Here is a 23438-nt window from a genome sequence, read left to right on the forward strand (position 1 = left end):
AAAAACATATAAATAAAAAATAGAATACAGTGTTCACTATCATGGTCCAGTTGGTCCACCATCTGCCGGTGGTGGTGCACCTGCTGGTGCTCCAATTGCTGGTGCTGGCGCTCCACCCGGTGCTGGTGCTCCACCTGCTGGTGCTCCTCCCGGTGCTGGTGCTCCATTTGCTGTTGCTGGCGCTCCTCCCGGTGCTGGTGCTCCATTTGCTGGTGCTGGTGCTCCTCCCGGTGCTGGTGCTCCACCTGCTGGTGCTCCTCCCGGTGCTGGTGCTCCATTTGCTGGTGCTGGCGCTCCTCCCGGTGCTGGTGCTCCATTTGCTGGTGCTGGTGCTCCTCCCGGTGCTGGTGCTCCACCTGCTGGTGCTCCTCCCGGTGCTGGTGCTCCTCCCGGTGCTGGTGCTCCACCTGCTGGTGCTCCACCCGGTGCCGGTGCTCCATTTGCTGGTACTGGCGCTCCTCCCGGTGCTCCATTTGCTGGTGCTCCACCTGCTGGTGTTCCGCCCGGTGCTGGTGCTCCATCTGCTGGTGCTGGCGCTCCGCCCGGTGCTGGTGCTCCACCTGCTGCTGGTGTTCCGCCCGGTGCTGGTGTTCCATTTGCTGGTGGTGTTTCACCTGGTGCTGGTGTTGCTGGATTAGTTTCATCTGTTGGTGCTGGTGGAGTTAGATCCGGGCGTGTTATATTAAATGGACATGGAAAATCTATAACTGGTATCGATGTTGTTGGTTTTTTAACCCAATCTAATCCCATAATTAACATTTTTATCTCAACTCTAAGTTTTAAACTGTGTTCCTGTGGTTGAGTACATGATTCAATAAGATTTTGAAGTATTGGATCGTTCTGCCCTGAAGATTCATAATTAATCGGAATCGGAATTGATACTATTGATGTTGCTCTTCCTGGTATTGAAAACCCTTTTTTGGCACCAGAAGAAATTTTTTTTTGATTTACTATATCAAGGACCTAAATAAAATAATGAAAATAAAAAAAAAGTTAGTTATATGAACGAATAAATAAATAAAGACTAATAGATAAAAAAAAATTCTCACATCAATTTGAAATGAATTAAATTTATAAGGTAACCAATTCTCTCTATTATCCAATTGAAATTGAAATTCCATCGGCAATTTTACAACTGTAGGAGCTGTAGTAATTTCTGCAACTCCTGCTGAAGATGGTGATAAAAATGTAACAACAGGAATTCGTGGCCACACAAAATACATGCCAGCTGCCAATAACACTAAAATAGTAAAAGTTATTATAACACACGTTTTTCTTGAACAGAAAGCACATCTTCGTTCCTTTTTAGGGGTTACTACATAATGATCTCCGGACGTTGATTGTCGAGTTCCCTTTCCATTACCCGAATCAACATTCAGAGCATATGGATTTGGATCATGTGATCCGTCGGGTCCTGTAAGAGTATTATTGCGGGAATCCGTATCATTATATTTTTCATCGTTCTGAAAATTATTATTGAAATCATTATAAACATCATATTGTGGTTGTGTATTTTGTGAATAATCTTGAGGATAATTATTATGTGTATCATATTGTGGTTGTGTATTTTGTGAATAATCTTGAGGATAATTATTATGTGCGTCATATTGTGGTTGTGTATTTTGTGAATAATCTTGATAATTATTTTGTGCGTCATATTCTTGTTGTGTATCTTGATAATTATTTTGTGAATAGTCTTGATAATAATTATCTCCCATGTTATCTGACATATAATTATTTTCGTTCTGATCAATTAATGGTACACCTTGTTGAGATGATCCTGTTGTAAGTCCTGTCGCACTATTATGTGTATTTGTAGAAGCAGCAAAAGGAGAAGGTGGGTATGGATATTCATATTCATTATATAATAATGATTGACGACGTGGTTCCGTCGTTTCTAAAGGTTGTTCTTGATGATATCGCATATTATTTGAAGGAGTAAATCCAGCAACACTAGGTTGAGAATAGATGGAAGAGACTACAGATTCACTGTCATCATCATCTGGTGTTCGACCTTGTGATGGACCTAAAAAGTATACCAACCAATCATTATTTGTTATGTTCATATTTTCCCCTTTTCAACAATTCCTCGACAAGTTATTCAATTATTTAAAACTCTATCATTATATTATCCAATCTTTAGAAACATATGAAATAGATTTAAAATTGAACCTTTTTTTCGCTTGTCTCGTTAGCAACCGATTTCTCCTTAATGAATAAAGTGAAAAAATAGATAAAATAAAATACCTTTTATATTTGGATTTGGTGATGAATAAGGGTTACGAAGTGGAGGTCTATAACCATCATTTTGCATTCGTGGATTAGAAGGTAATTGTCCTTGTTGATAACCATCAGTATATCCTTGATATTGATTACCGAATCCATTATTATTGTAATATTGATCTCTAGGATCTTGACGGTAAGACATAATTTTTGATATTAATATATATATAACATAAAAGCCTAATTATTATAAGCTATTATGTTATGAAAATTTATATGTTTTTTCGAACAAGTTGGTATAGGAAGGGATAGAGTCTTGCTTTTCTCGTATTAACACTGCATAAAAAAAAGTATAATTAATGAAAAAACTCGAATTATTAACGATAAAACAACTCTCGTGTAACTTGGGCGTTTGGCATGGTTTGCTGCAAACTCTAGATTAACATTTCTAAACCGAACTTTAAAACGGTTCCTACCTTTAAAATTTACAAGTCTAGTGTTTATAATAGGAGAAATTAATGAGCTCTACGAAAAATAACGGTATAAAATGTAAAGTTGAGTCTAAGGGATGGACAAAAAGAGGGGACGTTAATTACTAGGTAGTTAAATAAAAGGAAGAAGATATAGAAAAGAAGAATAAGAAGAATACCTCGCTTTGTTAATGAAATTTTTTTACGTGGTGCGACAATAAAAAATATTAGACTATATAAATATTTATGCAAATGTGACATTTTAAGTTTTATCTTAGTGGTGATTATGTACACGAACACAAAAATAGTAATGAAACTTATTTATAATATATATACAGTAAAAATAAATTAATCTATTCTCAAATTAGTTAAAAAAAAAAAAATTTATTAAAAAAAAAAAACATAAAAAAAAATTTGAACGCCCCAGCCTTTTTTGAAACTTTTTAGGAGTCAGTGTGGCCCTTCCCGATTGATGATCAAGTTCATCAGTTTGAAACTTTTGGATGTTGATCGATATTCCAACATCAAATTTGTTTGTGGCGCAGCTACTAATTATAGATGCCCGGTAATACCCCCCTTAAAAAACTGACCTCCTGACCCAGTCCTTCAACAACTCCCGATCTTTAATTAGTTAGGCTGTTTTATATGAACTAAAAATTTTCATAATGAATTCACGCTTATTTAATTTTTTAAAAGGTAATCGAATTTGGTTGCTACATTTTTAGTTGCTAAAATTAAAGTCTAGAGTCAAATGTTAACCGGTTTTTTTAAGATTAATTTCAGTAAACTAAGCAATATTAATAAAATAATGAATAAAAAGTAAAGAGGTAGTTAGAAGATTCTATATTTAGTATATATATGGCTTATGACCAAAAATAAAGTATTACGTGATTTGATGAAATATACATGCTACGGTATTTATATATTTATTATATATAATTTAAGTATTAATATATAAAGTATTAATGTATAGAAGTTTGTATTTACTTTTTTATTTCGATTATTTCACATACTTATGCATTTTTTTACTAAAATAAAAAATATACATAATTTTTGAGTTTCATAACTTCCTTCCAAGTTCCAATATTGGATACTGGCTAGGTTTCAAAGTTTTGTTTCAAAACTTAGATTTTTCTTTTTTTTAAAAAAAAGAAACGTTATTTTTGTAGGCTTCCTTCGGCTTACTATTTTCTATACTATTCCATCTAATCGAAATCCTGAAATAAAAATATGCTAGGATTAATTACATTAAATACTTTAAATTATTAGATGCCAAATAATTTTAAAAATATTTGAAACCATAAAAATAAATATTAATATATTAAATTCCAATTTAAATTTATTTTTATTTATTAATCCCTGTCGCACTAAGTGTACTCATGATTTCCCCCCGTGCTAATTTTTGTAAATTGCGTAGATAGCTGGGAAAATCTTTAAATAATTAAATAGTTAAATAGTTAATCTTGATGAGTACCAGAGGATTACCATGAAAAGGGGTTTTTTTAAATAATACCTAATTTAATAACAAAAAATCCGAAATTTATTTTTAATATATATATATACTGTATATACTTGGTGTATTTTAAATTGTAAATATTAATTTAAATAATAAACCTATATACTATTTTTTCAATTATTAAAAAAGTAACTTATGTAATTTTATCAACTGTATAATTAACATTTAATTTAATTTCTAGTATGTTACATTTTTCATATAGTTAATATATTCTAATAATCCAATTTTTTTTAATTTCAAATAAAATATAAATAGTTGATTTTTTAAGATAATAATTGTAAATAAGCATTAAGCAATCTGATTAACAAATCATATTCCTATTTTATTTTCTAATTTTTTATATTTGACTTTATTATGATTATATAAATTAATTAGACCAATTTCTTCAATTTCATTTTAATGTACATATTTACTGGTTAAATAAGTAAATATAATTTTTCAGATTATATAAATTATATTTATATAATATATATAATATATGAATTTATTATTAAATATAGTTACATATATAATAAAAAATAAAAATAATAAATCAGTACAGGTAGTATAATTTTAATAATATAAAACTTTCAAAAAAAACTCTTATTTAATTTATTAATTATTTAATACAATTTTATTTATATATATTATTATACTTAATATTTTTATTCAAATAAAATTATAATATATATAAGTAATAATTGTATAAATAATATTACTTAAATAAATTAAAAAATAAATGCCAATCAATTTACATTCTTTTTACTATATTCTTTTATTATATATTATATATATATATTATTTTAAAAGATATATATAAAATATTATATAACAGTTAAATGCTTACAAAAAAATCCAAACTGAAAACTAATTTAAACTAAATAACAATTGGCTTTAAATTTACATTTCCAGTATTCTATATCATAAAAAATAAAAAGAAAAAAAATAGCTAAAATAATAAAAAATTTTTATTTAAAGAATTATTAATATTAAACTTAAAACTGGCTGGTTTTAAAAAGATTTTATTTTCATTTTTCTAAATAATATTTTGAATTAAGATTAGTAAGCTTAAATTAAATCAAATAAATAAATTAAAATTAGGAAATTTATTACATAGTAAAAAGGTACTATTTATTAGTCATTAAATATTATAGTAATAATAATTATTACTATTAGGTAAATTTTATACAATTTCTGTTTTTTAATATTTTGTAAATTATTTGGCTCCTTATAAATAAATATTTAACTAAGAAAATTTTGCAAAACATATTTTTTAATAAATTTTCCATAAACTAATTTTATTATCTTTTCCACCACCTACTAAAAAATGATCTTGAATATCATTTTCAGTTAAAGTATCACTATCCTCATATGAAAAAATATAAGTAAATGCTAATGAATAAACACTTTCTTTATGATACGATAATATTGCTAATGGCTTCATAGTTTTTGAAGAAAAAATACGTATACTATAAAAAAAAATATAAACAGAAATATAAAATCAATATATATTTTAAGGTCATATTAACAAATTTGAATTGTGTTAGATATATACTTTGAATCCCATCCGGCAGTAGCAAAAATTTTTGAATCAGATCGTATTTTAATATCAGCAACTCCAGAATACTTTATTACGATATTATTGATTAAAGGTTCTTTTTCAAAGTTCTAGAAATCCAAAATATAAATCATTAATCAAGTTGAAGAAACTTTGTTTTAATTATATATTTACCTCATCAAAAATATATTTTACAATTTTATTATCTCCTGCAGTAGAAATTGCAAATTTTCGATTCATTGAAACATCCAACGCTAATGCTAATGTTGTTATCAAAGAAATTAATAACTTATTAAAAAATATGCACTATATCATCTTAAAAACAGACCTGTTTCCTTATGTTCCTTTACGATCCATAATTGTTTAAAAGAAAATAACCAATTACTAACATTATTGTCAGATTTATTAGGAGTTAATGTCCATAAAATTAAACCACCATTTTCATATACTGCTAAAAGTAAAAATCTAGATTTGATTGTTGGATGTTGAAAAAATTTCATAGCCATGCAATAACCTTTATTATAATAAATTTTGACAAATTTCTTAGAAAAAAAAATTAAACAAGGAAAAAAAAATTTAACTGGAGCAAACTGATACCTATTTCCTGTTTTATATCAGGTTCTACTGAGGTTATAAATTGTTGATTTGAAAGATCCCATATATCAATCTGAAAAAAAACCACATCAAAAATTATCCTAAGAATACGGAATTACTCTAATACATACAGCAGTAGATTCTTTTGAACTTGGTACTGCGATCAAAATATCTTGATTATTTTCTCCTTTGTAAAAAATCTTTGTTAAAAACATATATTAGATCTAGTAAACTTCACATAATTATATTACCTTTAAAGCAATAATCAAATTTACAAAAATTCAATGAATTTACTGACAAACTTTTTTCGAGTTTGGATAATAATTCATCAGAATCTTTCTGCTCATTGTTTTCATCTTCATCATTAATTTCTACAATCTTTTCTTCTGTTTTAGTAAAATTTGAAGAATTTTGATCAATTTTCCAAACTTTTAATAAATTATCTCTACCATGGCTTTAATAAAGAAAATTAGAACATTAATAAACTAAAATTTTAAAGAAAAAAGATTAAAAGTTTACCTGATCAATTTGTCATTTAAAACTAAACATCTTAGAATTCCTTTATTATGTGCTTTAAATTTTAATATGGGACGCTTTATTTTCATGTCCCATATGATGATATTTCCTTCAGCATCCCTATTTTTATTTATGAATTAAGATCTAATAATTAAATCAAAAATAAAAATGGCAAAAAAACTTTACCCAGAAATTAATTTAGTATTGTTTTGATAAAATTCCAAATGATTTATCTGATCTTCATGTCCGCGAAATATATATATTGGTGTAGGAGGCGTTGCACTCATTTTTGTAAATTCGAAGTTTCTAATCTTTCATTTTACCAAAGGTATTATCGCGTCGGCAAGATTACTTCGCAGTTCAGATCTGCCGATCAAACTCACCGTATTACCGATAATCCGGGAATTAACCAATCAAATCAATTCATAAAAAATATTTAGTTCGTTTTTTTTCGCGTGTAGCGAAAAGAGGATCATATTTTATAAATTAAAATGGACACGCATACAGTATATCAACTCTTCAGCGCAACATATCACTCTGATCCCAACGTACAGAAGCAAGCTGAAGGGCAGTTAAGACAGGTGATTTTCAAAATTAATAAATTTAGTTAATAACCGTTTTTAACATTTTATTTTCAAACAGGTGGAGGGTACACCTGGCTTTATTTCGATACTCGTCCAGATATTAGGTTCGGAAGAAATTGAAGTTCAGACAAAACAAGCTGGTAAACCAAGAACAATAATTTGTTTTCACTTTTCTCTTTAAGTCATTAACTGTCATAATTATTCATTCCTTAAATTTTAAAAGTTTCGATATATCTTAAAAATCGGGTCAGAAGTTCGTGGGTTTCCGAAGAAGTGACGACACATAATATAATTCCAATTGAACAACAAGACCGCGATACTTTTAAAGCAAATATATTGGGTATTTTGGTAACAGTACCTAATCCTGTGAGGTGCGAATATATGCTAGTAATTTCGATATCTGATCATTTAATTGACTATGTAATAAATTATTTAGGGTTCAACTTTTGGATACTTTGAATCGAGTTCTAGCAAATGATTTTCCAAATAAATGGGCTGATTATATTAATCAAGTTCACGCCTTTTTGGGCACCAATGATGCCAAAATGGCATATGTTGGATTATTAGCTTTACTACAAGTTATTAGAGTGTACCAGTAAGTATCAAGTATTTAATTATTGTTAGATTATTAAACTTGTTGTTAAATCATATTACATTTCTTTATTAGATGGAGAATAGAAGATAAATCTCCTCTAGTTGAAATAGTTCAATCCTCCTTCCCAATTACATTACAAATGGCGCAATCATTATGTAATGAGAATAGTTTAGATGCTGCTGAAATGTTGCGAATAATCATGAAGGCTTATAGTATAGCAATACAAGTAAATAAGTATTATATTTAAATTCTTAATTATCAGTTTATCTTAATAATATTTTTTTTTTTTTAGTACGAGCTTACACAACATCTTCAAGACAATTCTTCTCTAGTTCCATGGGTTACTTTAATGTTGCAAATAGTTGAGAAACATATTCCTCAAGAAATGTTATCCGAAGATCTTGAAGAAAGGCAGAAGTTTATATGGTATCGAGTAAAAAGACGATCGTGTCAAAATTTGAATAGACTTTTCTCAAGATACGGAAATCCAGCTCAAATTGGACAAACCTCAAAGTATACGGCATTTGCTGAAAATTTTGTTCAACAATTTGGTCCTCAGATATTACGTGTTTATCTTCAACAAACTGATCGATGGATTAAAAAAGAAACTTGGTTAAGCCAAAAGGTGTTATTCTTTTTTGCTGAGTTTTACAGGGACGCGTAAGTGACTTGTTTAATATTATTGTTAACTTTTGAATAAAGAAAATTTCACAATTTTTCGTTTTTTTAGTCTTACACATAAACTTACTTGGCAAATAATGAAGTCATATGCTGAAACTCTTGTAACGCATTTTATATTTCCTCAGTTGTGCTTTACTGAGGAAGATGAAGATTTATGGGTCGATGATCCTGTCGATTATATCCATAAGAGGTTAGATCCTTTGGAGGACTTTTCTGCACCAGTCGCTGCAACTATAACTTTTCTAATGAATTTAGCAAAATATCGAAACAAGTTCATATTTAAAAAGATTTTGAATTTTATTAATAATGTTCTTGAAACTTACCGGGACGCTCCACCTGAATCTAAGGATCCACGTCAGAAGGATGGTGCTTTAAAAATGATTGGATGCCTTGCCGATTTAATCTTGCGTAAAAAATCAGGAATAGCTCATCATATGGAACCTTTTTTTACCGCTTATGTGTTTCCAGAATTTCAGAGTCAATATCCTTATTTAAGAGCGAGAGTAAGCTTGTTGAATAAAATATGTCATCTAATCTTTCGAAGATAACTTGGTTTTTAAAAATGAATAATATTGTTGAAATTAGGCATGTGACATGTTGATGAGATTCAATAAAATGGATTTCGAGAATAAGGCAAATTTAGCGATTGCTTTTCGAGGAGTTACAACCTGCATGCGAGATACTGAACTTCCCGTTAGGGTTCAAGCTTGCTTATCTCTTCAATTTATGATACAACATGAATCAGGTACATTTCTTTTTTATTCAAAATATTTCCATACTGTATTGTGTATTAACATTGTTAATATTCTCTTATTTATAGTGAGAAATGCGCTTATTCCTAGCCTTCCGATGATCATGCAAGGTATTTATAAATTAACTCATCTTTTTTTATTTACTCTGTTTTTTATCCTTAAATAATATTAATATTTGTAACTATTACATTAGAACTCCTTAACCTTACAAATCAGATTGACGCTGATACCTTATCAGGCGTTATGGAAGAATTTGTTGAAGTATTTTCAGAAGAATTAACTCCATTTGCTATTCAACTTACTGAGCAGCTGGTATAAATTTACTAACTTATCTTTTTTTTAATTTGTATAGAAATAAATATTAATATAAAAATTTCATATTATATAGAGAAACACCTTTCTGCGTATTATGCAAGATTACCAAGATTCCGCTGCCGTTCCCGTGAGTGGCGAACTTATAACTTCTACAGAATTAGATATAAGTGATAAAACAATGGCTGCTTCGGGTGTACTCAAGACTATTACTACTTTGCTTTTAAGTTTGGAGAGTACTCCAGAACTTTTATCTCGGCTGGAAAATGCGCTACTTCCTGTTATAACATATTCGCTTGAGAATGCAATTATAGGTTAGACTAATAACAGGAAAATGATAATTAGGTGCTTTGCGCAATAACTGATTGATTCGCATTTTTTTTAAAAAAAAATAATTCAGATTTGTATGAAGACATCTTTGATATTATCGACACTTGTACATTCTCCACAAAACAAATTTCACAAACAATGTGGGGAATTTTTGAATTGATTTATAAAACATTCAAAGATACAGGCATAGATTACATTGAAGGTATTATCAAAAATTTTACTATTATAGATTTTTCAAACTAAATTAACTTATTGCATATTTGGTTTGATTGAATTAAGAGATTTTTCCATCCTTGGATAATTATATATCGTACGGAACTCAATTTTTCATTCAAAATACTACTTTACAAAGGATGATAAATGATATTGTTGAAACGGTAGGTTTATACGATAGTTTAATAAGTTATTTCGCTCTGTAACGAAATTAACGATATTATTGTAGGTCATGACAAGTGATCGATTGAATGAGAGTGAACGCATCTGTGGCTGTAAACTTATTGAATCTATTTTATTAAATTGTCGCGGAGTTGTAGATCAGGTATGGAAGTTAATATTTTTGGAAAAATAATACAAATTCTTAGTAATCTAAATTTATTTTATTTTTATTATTTATTTAAGTATGTGGGACCATTTATTGATCTTGTCTTTAAACATCTATCTAACACGAAAAGTACATCCTTGACCAACTTCAAATTTTATTGCATCGAAGCAGTAAGTTACAAAGATTATGCTACGCGTTTCTAACTTTGAGATAATATTGTAACCAATTTTAATGATTTCAGGTGATAAACTGTCTATACTATAATCCACTTCTGTCTCTCCATATTCTTGAAGAACGCAATTTAACTCAAACATTCTTTAGTATATGGTTTGATAATATAAAAAAGTTTTCACGTGTTCATGATAAGAAGTTAGTAGTTGTAACTTTGTGTTCTTTAATGGAAATACCTGTTGAACAACTACCATCCATTTTACAAACCGGTTGGCCTCAAGTCTTGGAAGTAATTTTGACTATATTCAAGTCTTTACCAAAAGCTGAAGAAAGTAAGTTCTATAACTTTAGGGACACTCTGTTTATTCATGATAATTACAATGCATGATTGTTTATTAGATCGAAATGAAATGGAAAAGATGTACGATAATGAAAGCGATGATGATGATGATGATGGAGAAGCTGATGGAGAATCTGAAAATAGAGGTGATCAAGCAGTTGGTGATGATGATGGATGGGAAGGTAATATTTTATAGAAAAGTTTGTGTATATTTGAGATTATTTTATTTATAGTCATCTTTTTACATTAAAAGATGATGAAGATGTGCAGGATGAAGATGCAGAATACTTAGAATTTTTGGCACGAGAGGTAAATTATTTACAAACTTTGTATTATACTTTTACTGATTTTTACTAATCTTTTATGATTTAGGCTGCAAGAAATGCACGTTCGACAACAGATGAAGAAGACGATGACGATCCATTGGAAGAGGAAATATTATTTGAATCACCATTAGATAAACTTGATGTTTATATTAGATTTCATGATGTTTTTGTTGGTAAGATATTATTGAGATCGAAAGTGTCATTTAATTAACACAAACCATAATTTTCTTATACTTAATCTCCTTTAAACAACTAAACTTAGGTGTTCAACAACATTATCCAACTTCATATAATCTTCTTACAAAAAATCTTGATACAGAAAAACAAAATCTTATAATGAAAATAATCAATATAGCCAATGAAAGAAGAAAGAATTCAGAAAATCATACTAATGAAAATGATAATAATTAAGAAAAACAAATGTATAATTATTGATTTAATGTATTATAGTTTCGTTGTTTTAATTTTACAATTTTACAATGACATTTAATATCATGATAAATAAATAAAAATCAACTAACTTATAATAAAATATTTTATGTTTAAATACAGAGAGTTGTTTGGCATACTTTTTAAACAAATGCCATCAGCTGAACATGCAATTAAATTCATAATATAACAGTTTGTTTTTATCCTTTAACAAAGGAAAATATAAGAGATATATACAGTGCTAGCAAAAAGTAATTGAAATATGCAATAAATGAAAAATCAGTAATTAAAATTCCTCAGATTTTATAGATTTGTTGCCAAATGGATTAATATTAAGTATATAAAATTTCAGTCTTATTTCTTATTTCACAATCAATTTTTCTTTCAAAAAACTTTATTAAAAATTTAAGCAAATCATCCCACACACGTTAAAAATCCAAAGCATTCTGTAAAACGATATAATATTATAAACATTAAGACCTCCTCGTTGTCTTTATTTTCTTCTCCTGTTTCTGTTTCTGTTTTTGTGAAGAAGGATATTCTGCATGTTCATTCATTAACTTTTATCTTTCAAAATTTTTCTTTTTCGGCTCTCTCTTTAATAATGTTATATCCTAGCATCGTTTTTTTAGTAGCTTCTACATAAAGAACTGTGTAAGATATCACATAAAATTCACATAAATAGTATTAGAAAGAATATTATTAACCTTGATCTGTAAAATAATACGTATCTATATATACAACCTTTGAAATTTTATCAAGTTCACATAATCGGTAGGAATTTCTAACTCGGCCAAATCAGTGGAAACATAAAGACCAGGCATCAATAACTTCGGAAATGATTGTAGTACTTCTTTTGACACCCTTTTATTGCTATAGACTTACATTAATGACATGTGCATGTCTCTTAATGTTTTTTAACCTTAAGTGTATTAGAAAAAATTTTCATTGTATTATCGATTACTGAACCAGCTCTTTCGCAGAGAGAAAATTCATGGTTCCAAGATTCTTTTGCTCCTAATTCATGATTCTGCAAGTTATGTTAGTATATGCTTCAAACTGACATTAAAATGGTGTATAATTTAACGTACACAAAAAGCCAATCTAAATGAATTCCTTCATCTCCTTCACAAGCTTTATCACGACGTGCTCTAGAAGCTCGAGATACTGCTTCACCACTTATTTGTTATTTGTAAGAAAATACGTGCATTAGTACAGACAAAGAAAAAAGAGACAGGAAAAAAATAGAAAATCTTACAAGTGTCGATCCATAATATCATCTAAACATGAAAAAAATAACACTCTTTATAGAAGCATCGATATCTCTTTCTGTATTTTTCCTTTTTGGAATTTTTTTCTTAATCATTTTACAACTGACAAAAAGAAATTCAAAAAGCTGTAAGCATAATGGAATCCATTGGCATAGATGCATATTACTTACGCAAATCTTATCAAATCAAAAATATAGGCTACGTCTTCATCTAAGTAATCGATTTCAGCTGTTTCTGCATCATCAATTGTTTGGTCGTTCAAATGTCGTTCAATCGCCAAACAAGTCGAGATCAAATTCATGTTTTTAGAATTTTTTTTAGTTTTTCCAATGCACCACGTGTTCCTTCAGGACGAACTTTTTCACCAATTATTTTAATCTGATCGCTATTTAGCTACGTTCAGAGTATGCAATTAAATTTACATAATACAAATTAGGTAAATAAGGTATAATAGCTTTCATAAAATTATAGCCATTTACCTTTGATAAATCTCGTAAACATTTCTCTGCTAATCATTTTTTGTAGTTCATAATTCTAGTGCATTGGCTAAAACCTCTTGTAATTCTAAAAAATCCTCTTCTGAAAGATATTCTCTTATTATATCATATCATCTATAATTCTCCACCATATCGACTTTTTTTTTTTTTAAAAGAATGATTATAATTTAATCATGTGGAAAAAAGCAAAAAAATATTTATAAAGCATCTACTTTGATGAATATTTGAATCTTTTATCCCATTTTCTTCCGAGATCAATTCTCTACAATACAGCATTTCCTTTCAAGCCATGTTGGAATTGCACTACCATTCAACTATTCCGCTATCATCCACCTCGCTTTCGCCATAATCATGAATTACAGTCAGACCTCTATATAGTCACACCCTATATAGTCACAACTTATAAAATTCCTTTATATAATCACACCTTTGGTTTCATTTGAACATGCACAACATCAACACTATCAACACCGGTTGCAGGAGTGTAATTTGTGCAAATACGCTAGGGGAGTAGAAAACTTTAAGTCGTTGCTTTAACTACTTGCGCACTAATATTGGAGTTCTTTTTCCGGTAGTAATGCAAGAAGAATTTTTAGCTCAGCTCCAAGCGAATTATAAGATTCACGTCTGTTCGTTTCAGGTACTTTTTTGATGTAATACATATCCCAATCGTTAACTCCCCATTCCCCAGGAGACTTATCCAGTATTCTTAGAAGAAGCTAGTATTAGCAGCGAGGTTAAATAAGCTTATTAAGCAACGAGAAAATACTTACCTGGATGATAAAGAAATGAGATTGTTTCTTTATGAGTTTGTTTCTTTTTAATAGTCTAGTGGTCAATATTTTACGTGTAAATTAATAAAAAATCGCTCCTTTTCGTGTTTTAATTTATAAGGAATATGAATTATGACGTAGTCGTTAATTGATAGCTTTTTGTTCACATCAACCAAAGAATAAACCCTGATAGGCAAATTTATTAATAATTTCAGATTTACAAGTGATCAGAAAATATCAGAGAAGCAAGTGAAATGTATGATGCTATCAAAGAGGGAGGGATCTTTGCTTTCATATTTCCGAAAAATTTTTGCTGATATCAGTAATAATCATGTGACCTACGGTCCGCTGTTTGTATGGTGGCTGTCACCTATAAACAACAATAGTCCGAAATTTTGAAATTTATTTATTTATATTGTGTAACTTATGTTTTAAAGTACTTTGTCAAAATATTAATTGCCGCGTGAGCGGCAAAATTTTTTTTTTGCCATATTACATGGAATTCTTGTGGATTTCCATGGAATTTTTGTAAAATCCATAAAAATTACATGAAAACTAGTCCGAAATTTTATATTTTTATTATTGCTACTTATTAAAATTATCCAACTTTAACCCATAATATTAATTAAAATTCTTATTAAATTCTATAAAATAATCCGATAGAAATGTTCAGTACATGTTGCTATATCATTTTATCGTTTCTTTTTACTATTCAATTTACAATTTATAAAAATTTGAAGTCACTTAATATTAGTGTGGTTTATAGGTGACAGCCACCATAATACATTTATAAAATATGCACACATCGTTTTAAAATTCAACATAAAGCTCTTTATTATATTTTTTTATTATATTAATACATGAGAAAGGGCCGGCCGGCTAAGTAAAAAATGAAACTAATAAAAGATATTGGAGTGGATCACGTTTAAAGGAGGAATAAAGCACGAAATGAAATAATATCATGCTTTCCGTCGGCCGATGAACCAGATGACATACTCAGCTGATCAAATTCGATCTGAAGTCTTTGGGCAATTGCATAACGTTGGAGCTGTTGCAATTAGATATTCAGCATATTTTTTAAAAATTTCAACACGAGTTAAACTGCAGGCATTACTTGATCTCATTTATCACTGCTTGCCCATGGTTGACTGATAGATAGCTCAAGAGAACTTGAAAGATGTGAAAGTTTTTGTCGTGATAGTGGTACCAAAATTGATTTAAATCTAAGTTTCCTTCTTCATTAATTAGTAGGGTTTCATGTGGATTAAAACATTAAATATCACGAAATGTATATGACGCTAGCGCGTTTTGCATTTTTTTTTATAATCACGTTTTATATCTTGTACTACTTGTAGTTATTGTGCCAAATACTTATATACTTATTATGAAAATAATTACATAATATACTCTTATTTTATTTTTTCTTCCAAGATTGAAATCTGGACTAACTTCGTGTAGAATAACTACTAGAGGTAAAAATTACATAGTAAAGAAAAACTAACTAAAGTAAGTTAACAGACGTGTTCCCAAATGTAAAAGCGTAAAAAGGAAAAGAGAAAAAAGAGACTAGCCATCCACAGAGAAACTACGCCGCTGTGGTAACTAATAATATAAAATTTACCAATAATATTAATCCCACATCAAAAATAAGTATCTAATTTAATGCATAGCTATCTCACCCGTGTTCATTCAGGGAGCACCAATAACTTATACACAATTACCCGCCCAACCTTTCTACGCATATATTATCGTTTAGATGGGCGACAACTTGAGGAGCGACAGTATTTTAGGAGCGACAGTATTAGGAGCGACAGTATTATGAGCGACAGTATTAGGAGCGACAGTATTAGATACGTGATGGGAATTCACATTTTATCATTTTAAATTTCCGCGCATATGATTGAAAGTAAATAGGCATAATATTTCATAATGGCTAATCTGAATTTCCAACACTGAAGGTGAAGCAAGGTGAAGCCCTGGGATTAATGAACGGTAAGGGCGAAGCAATTCTGCAAGGGGAACTGAGTACGGCGCAATTATTTTTTGACCGTGTAATCTTGATTCAGACATTCTGTAGAATCATATACATAGGAAATAGTTGAAATTTTAGCGAGCATAGTGGAATTTTTTGTTTAAGTAAAGTGAACAATTGAATGTTAAAAAAAAAAAATAGTAAATACTGTTTTTTATATCTTTTTCAAATTCCACACCGATCACAAGGAATGATAGCAAATGAGGAAATCCCTCACGCTTTTTCAAACTTCCCGGATGATGGGGCTAAGGCTGATTTCATCAATTTTTTTTCTTAAATTAAATTAGCCCCATGAAATCATTTTCCAAAGATATAGTTATGATATAGTTATGTCATCATACTTCTTTATAGACTAAAAAAAAAACTTTCATCATTATCATATTATTTATTTACATTTACGAAATAAAAAAATGATTTTTTCGTGTCAGCAAATAAACAAAAATTATATAATCATACGAAAAAAAAGATGTGTTAAGAGAAAAAAAAGAAATAATTCTTAAAAGCCTCAAACTCAAATAACTTACAAGTAAAAATTCTGTTGATTATATGAACAATAAAGCCCTACGCTTAGCATTTTTTTACAACGGGCTTAAATAATTGACATATCATTACAATTTGCAAATACAAAAAAAAAAATCGATTCCTCGATACAAACAAAAAAATTTTTTTATATGTAAGACATACGTTTTTATGAATGTAAGGAATTTTCAATTACTAGAGATTCCAAATTATTATAATTACATCCTTAAAACAAATTTTAAAACTAACATTTGTCTAATTATATTAAAACTATTATCAAATAATGAATTTTATAAAAGTAAATAAAAGGGTATTTCACTGAATACTTCCAATTTTCTCGTGTAAACATAAAATGAAAGTTACATACCTAGCTTATTATATCATAAAAGTTATACATGCAATGCCGTCAGTTTTTTCATAACATAAAAGCCCAGCCGAAATTTTATGTTGTTGCATTCCGCGATTTAGTAATGGACCTCAGAAATCTATACAAAAATGGTCATTAGTTTGCAGCTCTGATATACTGCTCATTATTTTTTTAAATCTCGTTCACATTAGTCAAATACGGTCAACCGTACGACCGAAAATTGCGTAACAATAATTATCTATACTTAAATCAATTCTTTCGCATAAATGCTTTTACGAAATACCTATATCTCATAACAAGCCTCTGATCTGATCAAGATTCTATTTTATGATTTATTCGGAAAAGGTTTTTTTACACATTGAATTTATGAGAAAAAGTCAATGAGGTAGAAAGAAAATAAACACCTATTTTGATTAAATCACCAAAGAATGGAATAATCCCGGATAAATCCTTCTTTTAAAAAAAAATTTCTAATGAATCAATGCAATAACAAGAAAATTTTTTTGAGAAGGGAAAAAATTTTTTTTCTTTCGTCTTTTCATTTTTTTTTAATAAAAAAAAGGATAAATAATATTTACGATCCCTCGTCACCTGACCCGAACAACTTTGACTTTGTCAAAAACTGACGCAGATATCATAAATAACAATTTCAAATTACATCTTTTATTGTGATAAGAAATCCAAGACACTTGGAGAGCAGAGAGGAACAAAAAAAAAGGAATAGAGAAAGTGCCACGACGCCAAAATCCTTTGACAAATCAATGTTCACAAGTTTAGATCGAACGGTATTTGGATTACCAATTTATTTTTAAGATGATAACGCGTTCTAAAGTAGAATCGATCTGCGAAATCAACTTGTTATTTGTTTTAAGGCTAAAAATCTATAGGATACGAGATTTATTTTCTAAATTGAAAGGATACTGATAGAAATTCAATTTATTTCTGACTATGGACTATATGAAGGATGGATTTGCGTCAAGGGATTCACAAAGGGCTCATACTTTGACCGTTAAAATGCGATGACAGTTACGATTATGGGACATGAAAACTTACGATTGAACAAATAGTACGACAATTAAATAACATTTAAGCCTCAATAATTCAAAAATATTAATTAACAATTGAAATAAAGAAAAGACCCATTTAAATGTTAAATGTCAGTTTTTTCAGCCGGTAAAATATATTTATAAATAAAATTTTTTGCAGCAAAAGCACCCTTTAAATATAAGGTATATAAAATAAGAAACATTTTGGTATTATAATGTGAACAATAGCATAAGTTTATTCGTACCTTATCATGGTATATTGCACCGACAAGCGCTCTCAATGCTTTTCCAGCAACACTTACTTCCCCTGAAGGTCGTATTTCTTGCCCTTCATCTTTTGCTTTAATCACTTCTGCTTCATTTATCTAAAATTAAAGGATGAATTAGGTTAATATCTAAAAGGGTGATAAAATATTTTTCAAGATTTGTAATTACACTACCGGAGTCCAGTATAATAATTCATTTAATCCTAAATTTATTCCAATATTCCCAAGTTTGTCCAAATCAATTGTGTATAACTTAAGCTGATATTTTAATTTTTCCGGTGGGACTTTATCTATAAAATGTTCTGCTGCATAAAGTTGAATAACCTTTTGACCTTAAAGAGAAGGCACAAAATTCGCATATTAATCGTTGAAAATAAAAGCTATTATCAAAAAAAAAAATATAATTTTTTTTTTACCAAGAAAATCTAATCGTTCATTTGTAGATGCATTATTTAATTTGAATGATTTATGTGTACAAACTTGATGTATCAAATTTGAATCAGAAAATATTAAATCATATTTCTGACAAAAATCATCATGTTTATCTTTAACGTGGGTTGTTTTAATCGTAGCAGGTTTAGTAATATTTCGTACTGTTTGTTTTGCATGTAACTGTCTTGCTAATTCAAAAGATTTAAATAAGAGAGAAAAAGAAAGGGAAGTTTATAAATATATTAATTATCAAGGAAATCTTATATATATAATTATGTAAAGGGAAGAAAAAAAAAGTTATTACCAAAATCTGTTAATGAATGTTTTAAAATAATTCTTGAATAAAATGTTCTTGATAACATTTCGTATTAAAAAAATTTTTTTTTTATAGCGGATTAAGAAAAAAATTTTGAAATAGATTATCGTAAACAAATAATATGATTGTTGTACAGTACCTATAAATCAAATAACCAATAGATTAATTTATATGAAAATTGTAATTGCGAATGAAATTCATCTCGATAAAAAATCATGTTCTTCTTAACCATCACGTTAAAAACATGGGACTTATTATACAATCTATTTAAATCAAGCTTCATATGAGAATTTTTTTTTACATATCACGTTATGACGTAGAAATCGGGAGTGGCTTAGCATCTAAAAAAAATTACAGCAAGAATATCTTATCAGAAAATTTTCGAAAAATACCTTATCACAAATGAATGCTTCTCGTATAACTTGCTTAATATCTTCAATTAATAAAACGAACTTTATTAAACATGTGAAATTTAATGAATTATTTATTAATATAGGGAAAGGAAGAAAACCTTATTCGATATACTCTTCTCTTAAACCTGAACCAGAAATTAGAGAAATGGTAGCTAAAAAATATAGAATTGTTAGTAGTATAGTATTAACAAGACCACCACAAATTCTTCGAGATTTACACCCATTTGAAAAAGAATATTATTTATATCAACAAAAGTTAGAACAAATTCATTCACCACCATTTCCTCAAGATTTTTATTTTAAAAAAGGTAGCATAGCAGAAAAGAGGTGGAATAAAAGAAAAGAACAAGATAAAAAGAATGCTTTATCAGTTTTTAGTGAATTTAATGATAATTTAAAAGATAAATCTGATATTGTTGAAGGTGAAGAAGATATTAACAATGATAATAAAAGTTTAGGTGATGTTGAAGAAGAAGAAATTAAAATTGCTAGTAGAATAACTCAAGATGATTTAAATAATAATTTGAAATCTTTGAATAGAGCATTACATAGAACTTTATATCTCATAGTAAAAAAACCAAGAGATGAACATGCATGGCAATTTCCTCAAGGTGGTGTAAACAACAGAGAAAGTTTAATTCAGGTGAGATTCATAGTGAGTTTGTTAAATTTAAAATAAAATGTATAAAAATTTAAATATATGTTCATATGTTTAATAGGCTGCTGCTAGAGAACTTGAAGAGGAATGTGGTAATAAAATGGACGTTTGGTTTGTAGGTAGAAGACCAATTGGTTGTTATAAATACACATATCCAAAAAATTTTGTTAGAGAAGACGACAAAGATATTAAAGGATCCATGGTATGATTTACTGCATATCTTAAATTTCCTAATATATAATAGAAAAAAAAATAATAAAAAAATTGTTTTGCTAGGTATTTTTCATGAAAGCTCATATATTTGCGGGACAAGTACATGTAGATCAAAAAGAAATTGTAGACTTTGCTTGGGTTACAAAACAAGAAATGAAGGATTTTGTAACTAGTAACTATTATTCTGCCGTTTTGGACATGCTTTCAGAGTTTTAATTAGGATTTATTTTAAAAAAAAAGCAGACTTGCTTACTATTTATATTAAAAAAATTATTTTAATTTAATTAAAAAAAAGTTTTTTCATAATATACTTTTTAAAGTTTTCAAAGGAATTTAAATCCATTGCAGACATTATTTCATAAATAAAGGATATCAAAGGTTATTACTAAAATAAAGTTTCTAATAATTACTACATCTCATTCATTTAAATCTATAATGTTCAATTCCTTTAATTTCACTGAAAAGTATAATTTCACAGATTAAATTAATTAAATTCTTTCTCATTAATATGTTGGTAGTCGTTATTAATTTCTTCATCAATTTTATGACGTACATTATTATATTTACTCAATAGATCAAATAATTCAGGAAAAACTGTCTTATGTACATCGGATGCCCAAAGGAAATCTACAATTAAAATAATTTTTTTTTAAAAAAAAAGAAAATAAATTTCAATTATTTATATATTAAATATTTCCAAATTACTTACCTAAATGTTCATAGGGTTGAACTTCCTTTGTAAATACGGGTTTGGGTAATTGTTTCAAAAGAACTTTAATATCCACTAAACTATCACTTCCACCATAAAATACTCCAATAGGTGTTTTAATTTGTCTAGTAGGAAATTCATGACAATAATATCCCATTGCTGTAGAAGATGAATATGGTGGTAATTCATCATACATTTGAAATTTCTTTGCTCTAATAATTTGAAACCAGTGCTAAAAATACAAAAAAAAAAAAAAAATTTAATTTAAAATTAAAATTTTATATTAATAATTTAATTATTTTACTTACTACTAAACTTTTTACACTCGTAAAACTATATAAATGGGAATATGATACAGATTTTTGATCCTTGGTCATATTTTTTCCTTCCCAACCAAATAATAATTTCATACATCTATCAAGAAGTTCAGTGTAAATTGGTGGAGATAAAACTTTTTGCCAAAACATCGTCATTGTTAAAAATGCTTTGCGTCCAAAGAAGAGATACACAATGTTAGGTGAAGCTTTAATAAAAGCATCAACAATAGGATTTTGCAACCCTAAATAATAAAAAAAAAAAACTTTTCTAGTAATAAGGTAATGTATAAATATTTCAAGAAATTGATTTTAAATTTACTTTACCTACTGGACTAGTGGCAGGGGCCAATGCAATAAAGAGATTAACCTTATTGTTTAATGATGGGTTTATTGAAAGAGCCGCAAAAGATTGTGCAGTTCCTTGTGAAAATCCAATATATGTAAGTGATGGTACACCAGTTGTCTCAAGAATATACTAGGAACGATCATAATAGTAATAATAATTAATAATCTAAATATAATAAAGAAAACTAGTTTAAAATATTTACATCAATTGTATCTGGTAAATCAAAAAGAGCAAATTCATCCATAGAATATTCCCAGAATTGACCTTCATTTGGTTTATATCTTGTGTGTTTCATGGAATACTTATTACCACGAGCATTTCCGAACCAAACATCATAACTTAATAAAAAAAAAATATTTTTAGTCAAATAAAATTCATTACTGAAAGGTTTTAAAAATTTAAAAAAAAAGATACATACCCCGCATCAGCCAACAAGAAAGGCAATTGCCTTTCCTCTTCCATGTTACACATCCATATCTCACTACACATCATAAGTCCATGATATAATAATACCACTGGTTTTTTCTCTTTTGTTTCTTTTGTTGATGAACGTGGATATTTCGTTCGAATAGCCGAAAGTGGAATACCACAATTATTGAATACAGATTTTATATGTGATTCCGCTGATTTATCATCATCATCATCAGAAAATTTTCCGGTTGGTATACGATGAATTCCGAGGAGATAATCATCTCTAGTCTTTACGATATGTTCTTCCATACTATATCCCCTATTGGTTTTATTAAAAATATTGATTTTATTAACTAAAAGAGTATCGATCGATTTATTAAATAATTAAGATAAATACCAGTACTCAACCATTTCACGAAAGGTAGTTGAAAATTGAATGATTTTAGCAGGATCCGTTCGAGTATCTTCATGATTCATCGAGTATAACCTAATTAAAAAAAGGAAAATTTCATTTTCTGTTCAGTAATAATTATATAAGTTAAAAAAAAGAAAAAATCACATTTACTTTTGACTTAGACTCCTAAGATATTCTAAAACGAAATTAGGAAAACAATATGTAACTAAACGAACTGAACGTTCAAGGAACAGGAAAAATAATCCAAATACCAAAGCCTGGTAATCTCTAGAATTGAGTCGACTTATGATGGGAACTTTCATTCTTTTATATTTGTTAAAAACTATTTTTATCTAATTATAGAAATACGAAAAAAAAAACTCAGATAAATTTGATGAAATTGAAAAAAAAAAACTGGAGTTTATTATAACAAACATCAACTAGATTTGAACTTGCTATAATTGGGACGGTGCATTATTTAAACACAACGTGCAAATGATACATTTTTGTCGATGAATGACATAATTAAAGATCTTGTATA

The 23438-nt window shown here is 28.6% G+C and overlaps 8 protein-coding genes across 8 annotated transcripts; 2 read left to right on the forward strand and 6 right to left on the reverse strand.

Annotated features, from left to right (window-relative positions):
- Window positions 1-39: 39 nt before the first annotated feature.
- OCT59_013229 (uncharacterized protein) lies at window positions 40-2428 on the reverse strand (the record flags this gene model as incomplete). Its single annotated transcript, XM_025326183.2, has 3 exons — window positions 40-963; window positions 1050-2026; window positions 2248-2428. The coding sequence occupies 3 exons, from the start codon at window positions 2426-2428 to the stop codon at window positions 40-42; spliced, it is 2082 nt and encodes a 693-aa protein (XP_025177350.2).
- A 57-nt stretch (window positions 2429-2485) lies between these two features.
- OCT59_013230 (uncharacterized protein) lies at window positions 2486-2954 on the reverse strand (the record flags this gene model as incomplete). The annotated part of the gene is made up of 3 exons (XM_066140670.1): window positions 2486-2559; window positions 2700-2748; window positions 2820-2954. The coding sequence occupies 3 exons, from the start codon at window positions 2952-2954 to the stop codon at window positions 2486-2488; spliced, it is 258 nt and encodes an 85-aa protein (XP_066001531.1).
- Window positions 2955-5373: 2419 nt separating this feature from the next.
- Window positions 5374-7143, reverse strand: OCT59_013231 (uncharacterized protein; the record flags this gene model as incomplete). The annotated part of the gene is made up of 9 exons (XM_025317859.2): window positions 5374-5657; window positions 5744-5856; window positions 5921-6006; window positions 6075-6260; window positions 6344-6413; window positions 6472-6527; window positions 6592-6794; window positions 6860-6976; window positions 7043-7143. 9 exons carry the CDS (start codon window positions 7141-7143, stop codon window positions 5462-5464), a joined length of 1128 nt encoding a protein of 375 aa, XP_025177349.1. The 3' UTR covers window positions 5374-5461.
- A 204-nt stretch (window positions 7144-7347) lies between these two features.
- OCT59_013232 (uncharacterized protein) lies at window positions 7348-12088 on the forward strand (the record flags this gene model as incomplete). The annotated part of the gene is made up of 19 exons (XM_066140671.1): window positions 7348-7437; window positions 7499-7580; window positions 7664-7811; window positions 7877-8035; window positions 8108-8261; window positions 8328-8695; window positions 8766-9219; window positions 9302-9461; window positions 9537-9578; window positions 9662-9780; window positions 9857-10094; window positions 10181-10312; window positions 10390-10487; window positions 10553-10648; window positions 10729-10821; window positions 10893-11154; window positions 11222-11471; window positions 11535-11661; window positions 11751-12088. The coding sequence occupies 17 exons, from the start codon at window positions 7348-7350 to the stop codon at window positions 11356-11358; spliced, it is 2832 nt and encodes a 943-aa protein (XP_066001532.1). The 3' UTR covers window positions 11359-11471; window positions 11535-11661; window positions 11751-12088.
- A 2145-nt stretch (window positions 12089-14233) lies between these two features.
- On the reverse strand, window positions 14234-14753 carry OCT59_013233 (uncharacterized protein; the record flags this gene model as incomplete). The annotated part of the gene is made up of 3 exons (XM_066140672.1): window positions 14234-14393; window positions 14459-14485; window positions 14680-14753. The coding sequence occupies 3 exons, from the start codon at window positions 14751-14753 to the stop codon at window positions 14234-14236; spliced, it is 261 nt and encodes an 86-aa protein (XP_066001533.1).
- Window positions 14754-17744: 2991 nt separating this feature from the next.
- OCT59_013234 (mitochondrial 54S ribosomal protein mL57) lies at window positions 17745-19482 on the reverse strand (the record flags this gene model as incomplete). The annotated part of the gene is made up of 5 exons (XM_025326181.2): window positions 17745-18592; window positions 18668-18787; window positions 18863-19020; window positions 19105-19308; window positions 19425-19482. 5 exons carry the CDS (start codon window positions 19480-19482, stop codon window positions 18527-18529), a joined length of 606 nt encoding a protein of 201 aa, XP_025177346.1. The 3' UTR covers window positions 17745-18526.
- A 162-nt stretch (window positions 19483-19644) lies between these two features.
- On the forward strand, window positions 19645-21135 carry OCT59_013235 (mitochondrial 54S ribosomal protein mL46). The gene is made up of 3 exons (XM_025317858.2): window positions 19645-20492; window positions 20569-20709; window positions 20784-21135. Exons 1-3 carry the CDS (start codon window positions 19839-19841, stop codon window positions 20934-20936), a joined length of 948 nt encoding a protein of 315 aa, XP_025177345.1. The 5' UTR covers window positions 19645-19838; the 3' UTR covers window positions 20937-21135.
- A 69-nt stretch (window positions 21136-21204) lies between these two features.
- OCT59_013236 (uncharacterized protein) lies at window positions 21205-23220 on the reverse strand (the record flags this gene model as incomplete). The annotated part of the gene is made up of 8 exons (XM_025317857.2): window positions 21205-21347; window positions 21430-21661; window positions 21738-21988; window positions 22071-22221; window positions 22295-22430; window positions 22511-22822; window positions 22901-22990; window positions 23069-23220. The coding sequence occupies 8 exons, from the start codon at window positions 23218-23220 to the stop codon at window positions 21205-21207; spliced, it is 1467 nt and encodes a 488-aa protein (XP_025177344.1).
- Between the last annotated feature and the right edge of the window lie 218 nt (window positions 23221-23438).

This window comes from Rhizophagus irregularis, chromosome 20, assembly GCF_026210795.1.
Source record: "Rhizophagus irregularis chromosome 20, complete sequence".
NCBI classification, from domain to species: Eukaryota; Fungi; Glomeromycota; class Glomeromycetes; order Glomerales; family Glomeraceae; genus Rhizophagus; species Rhizophagus irregularis.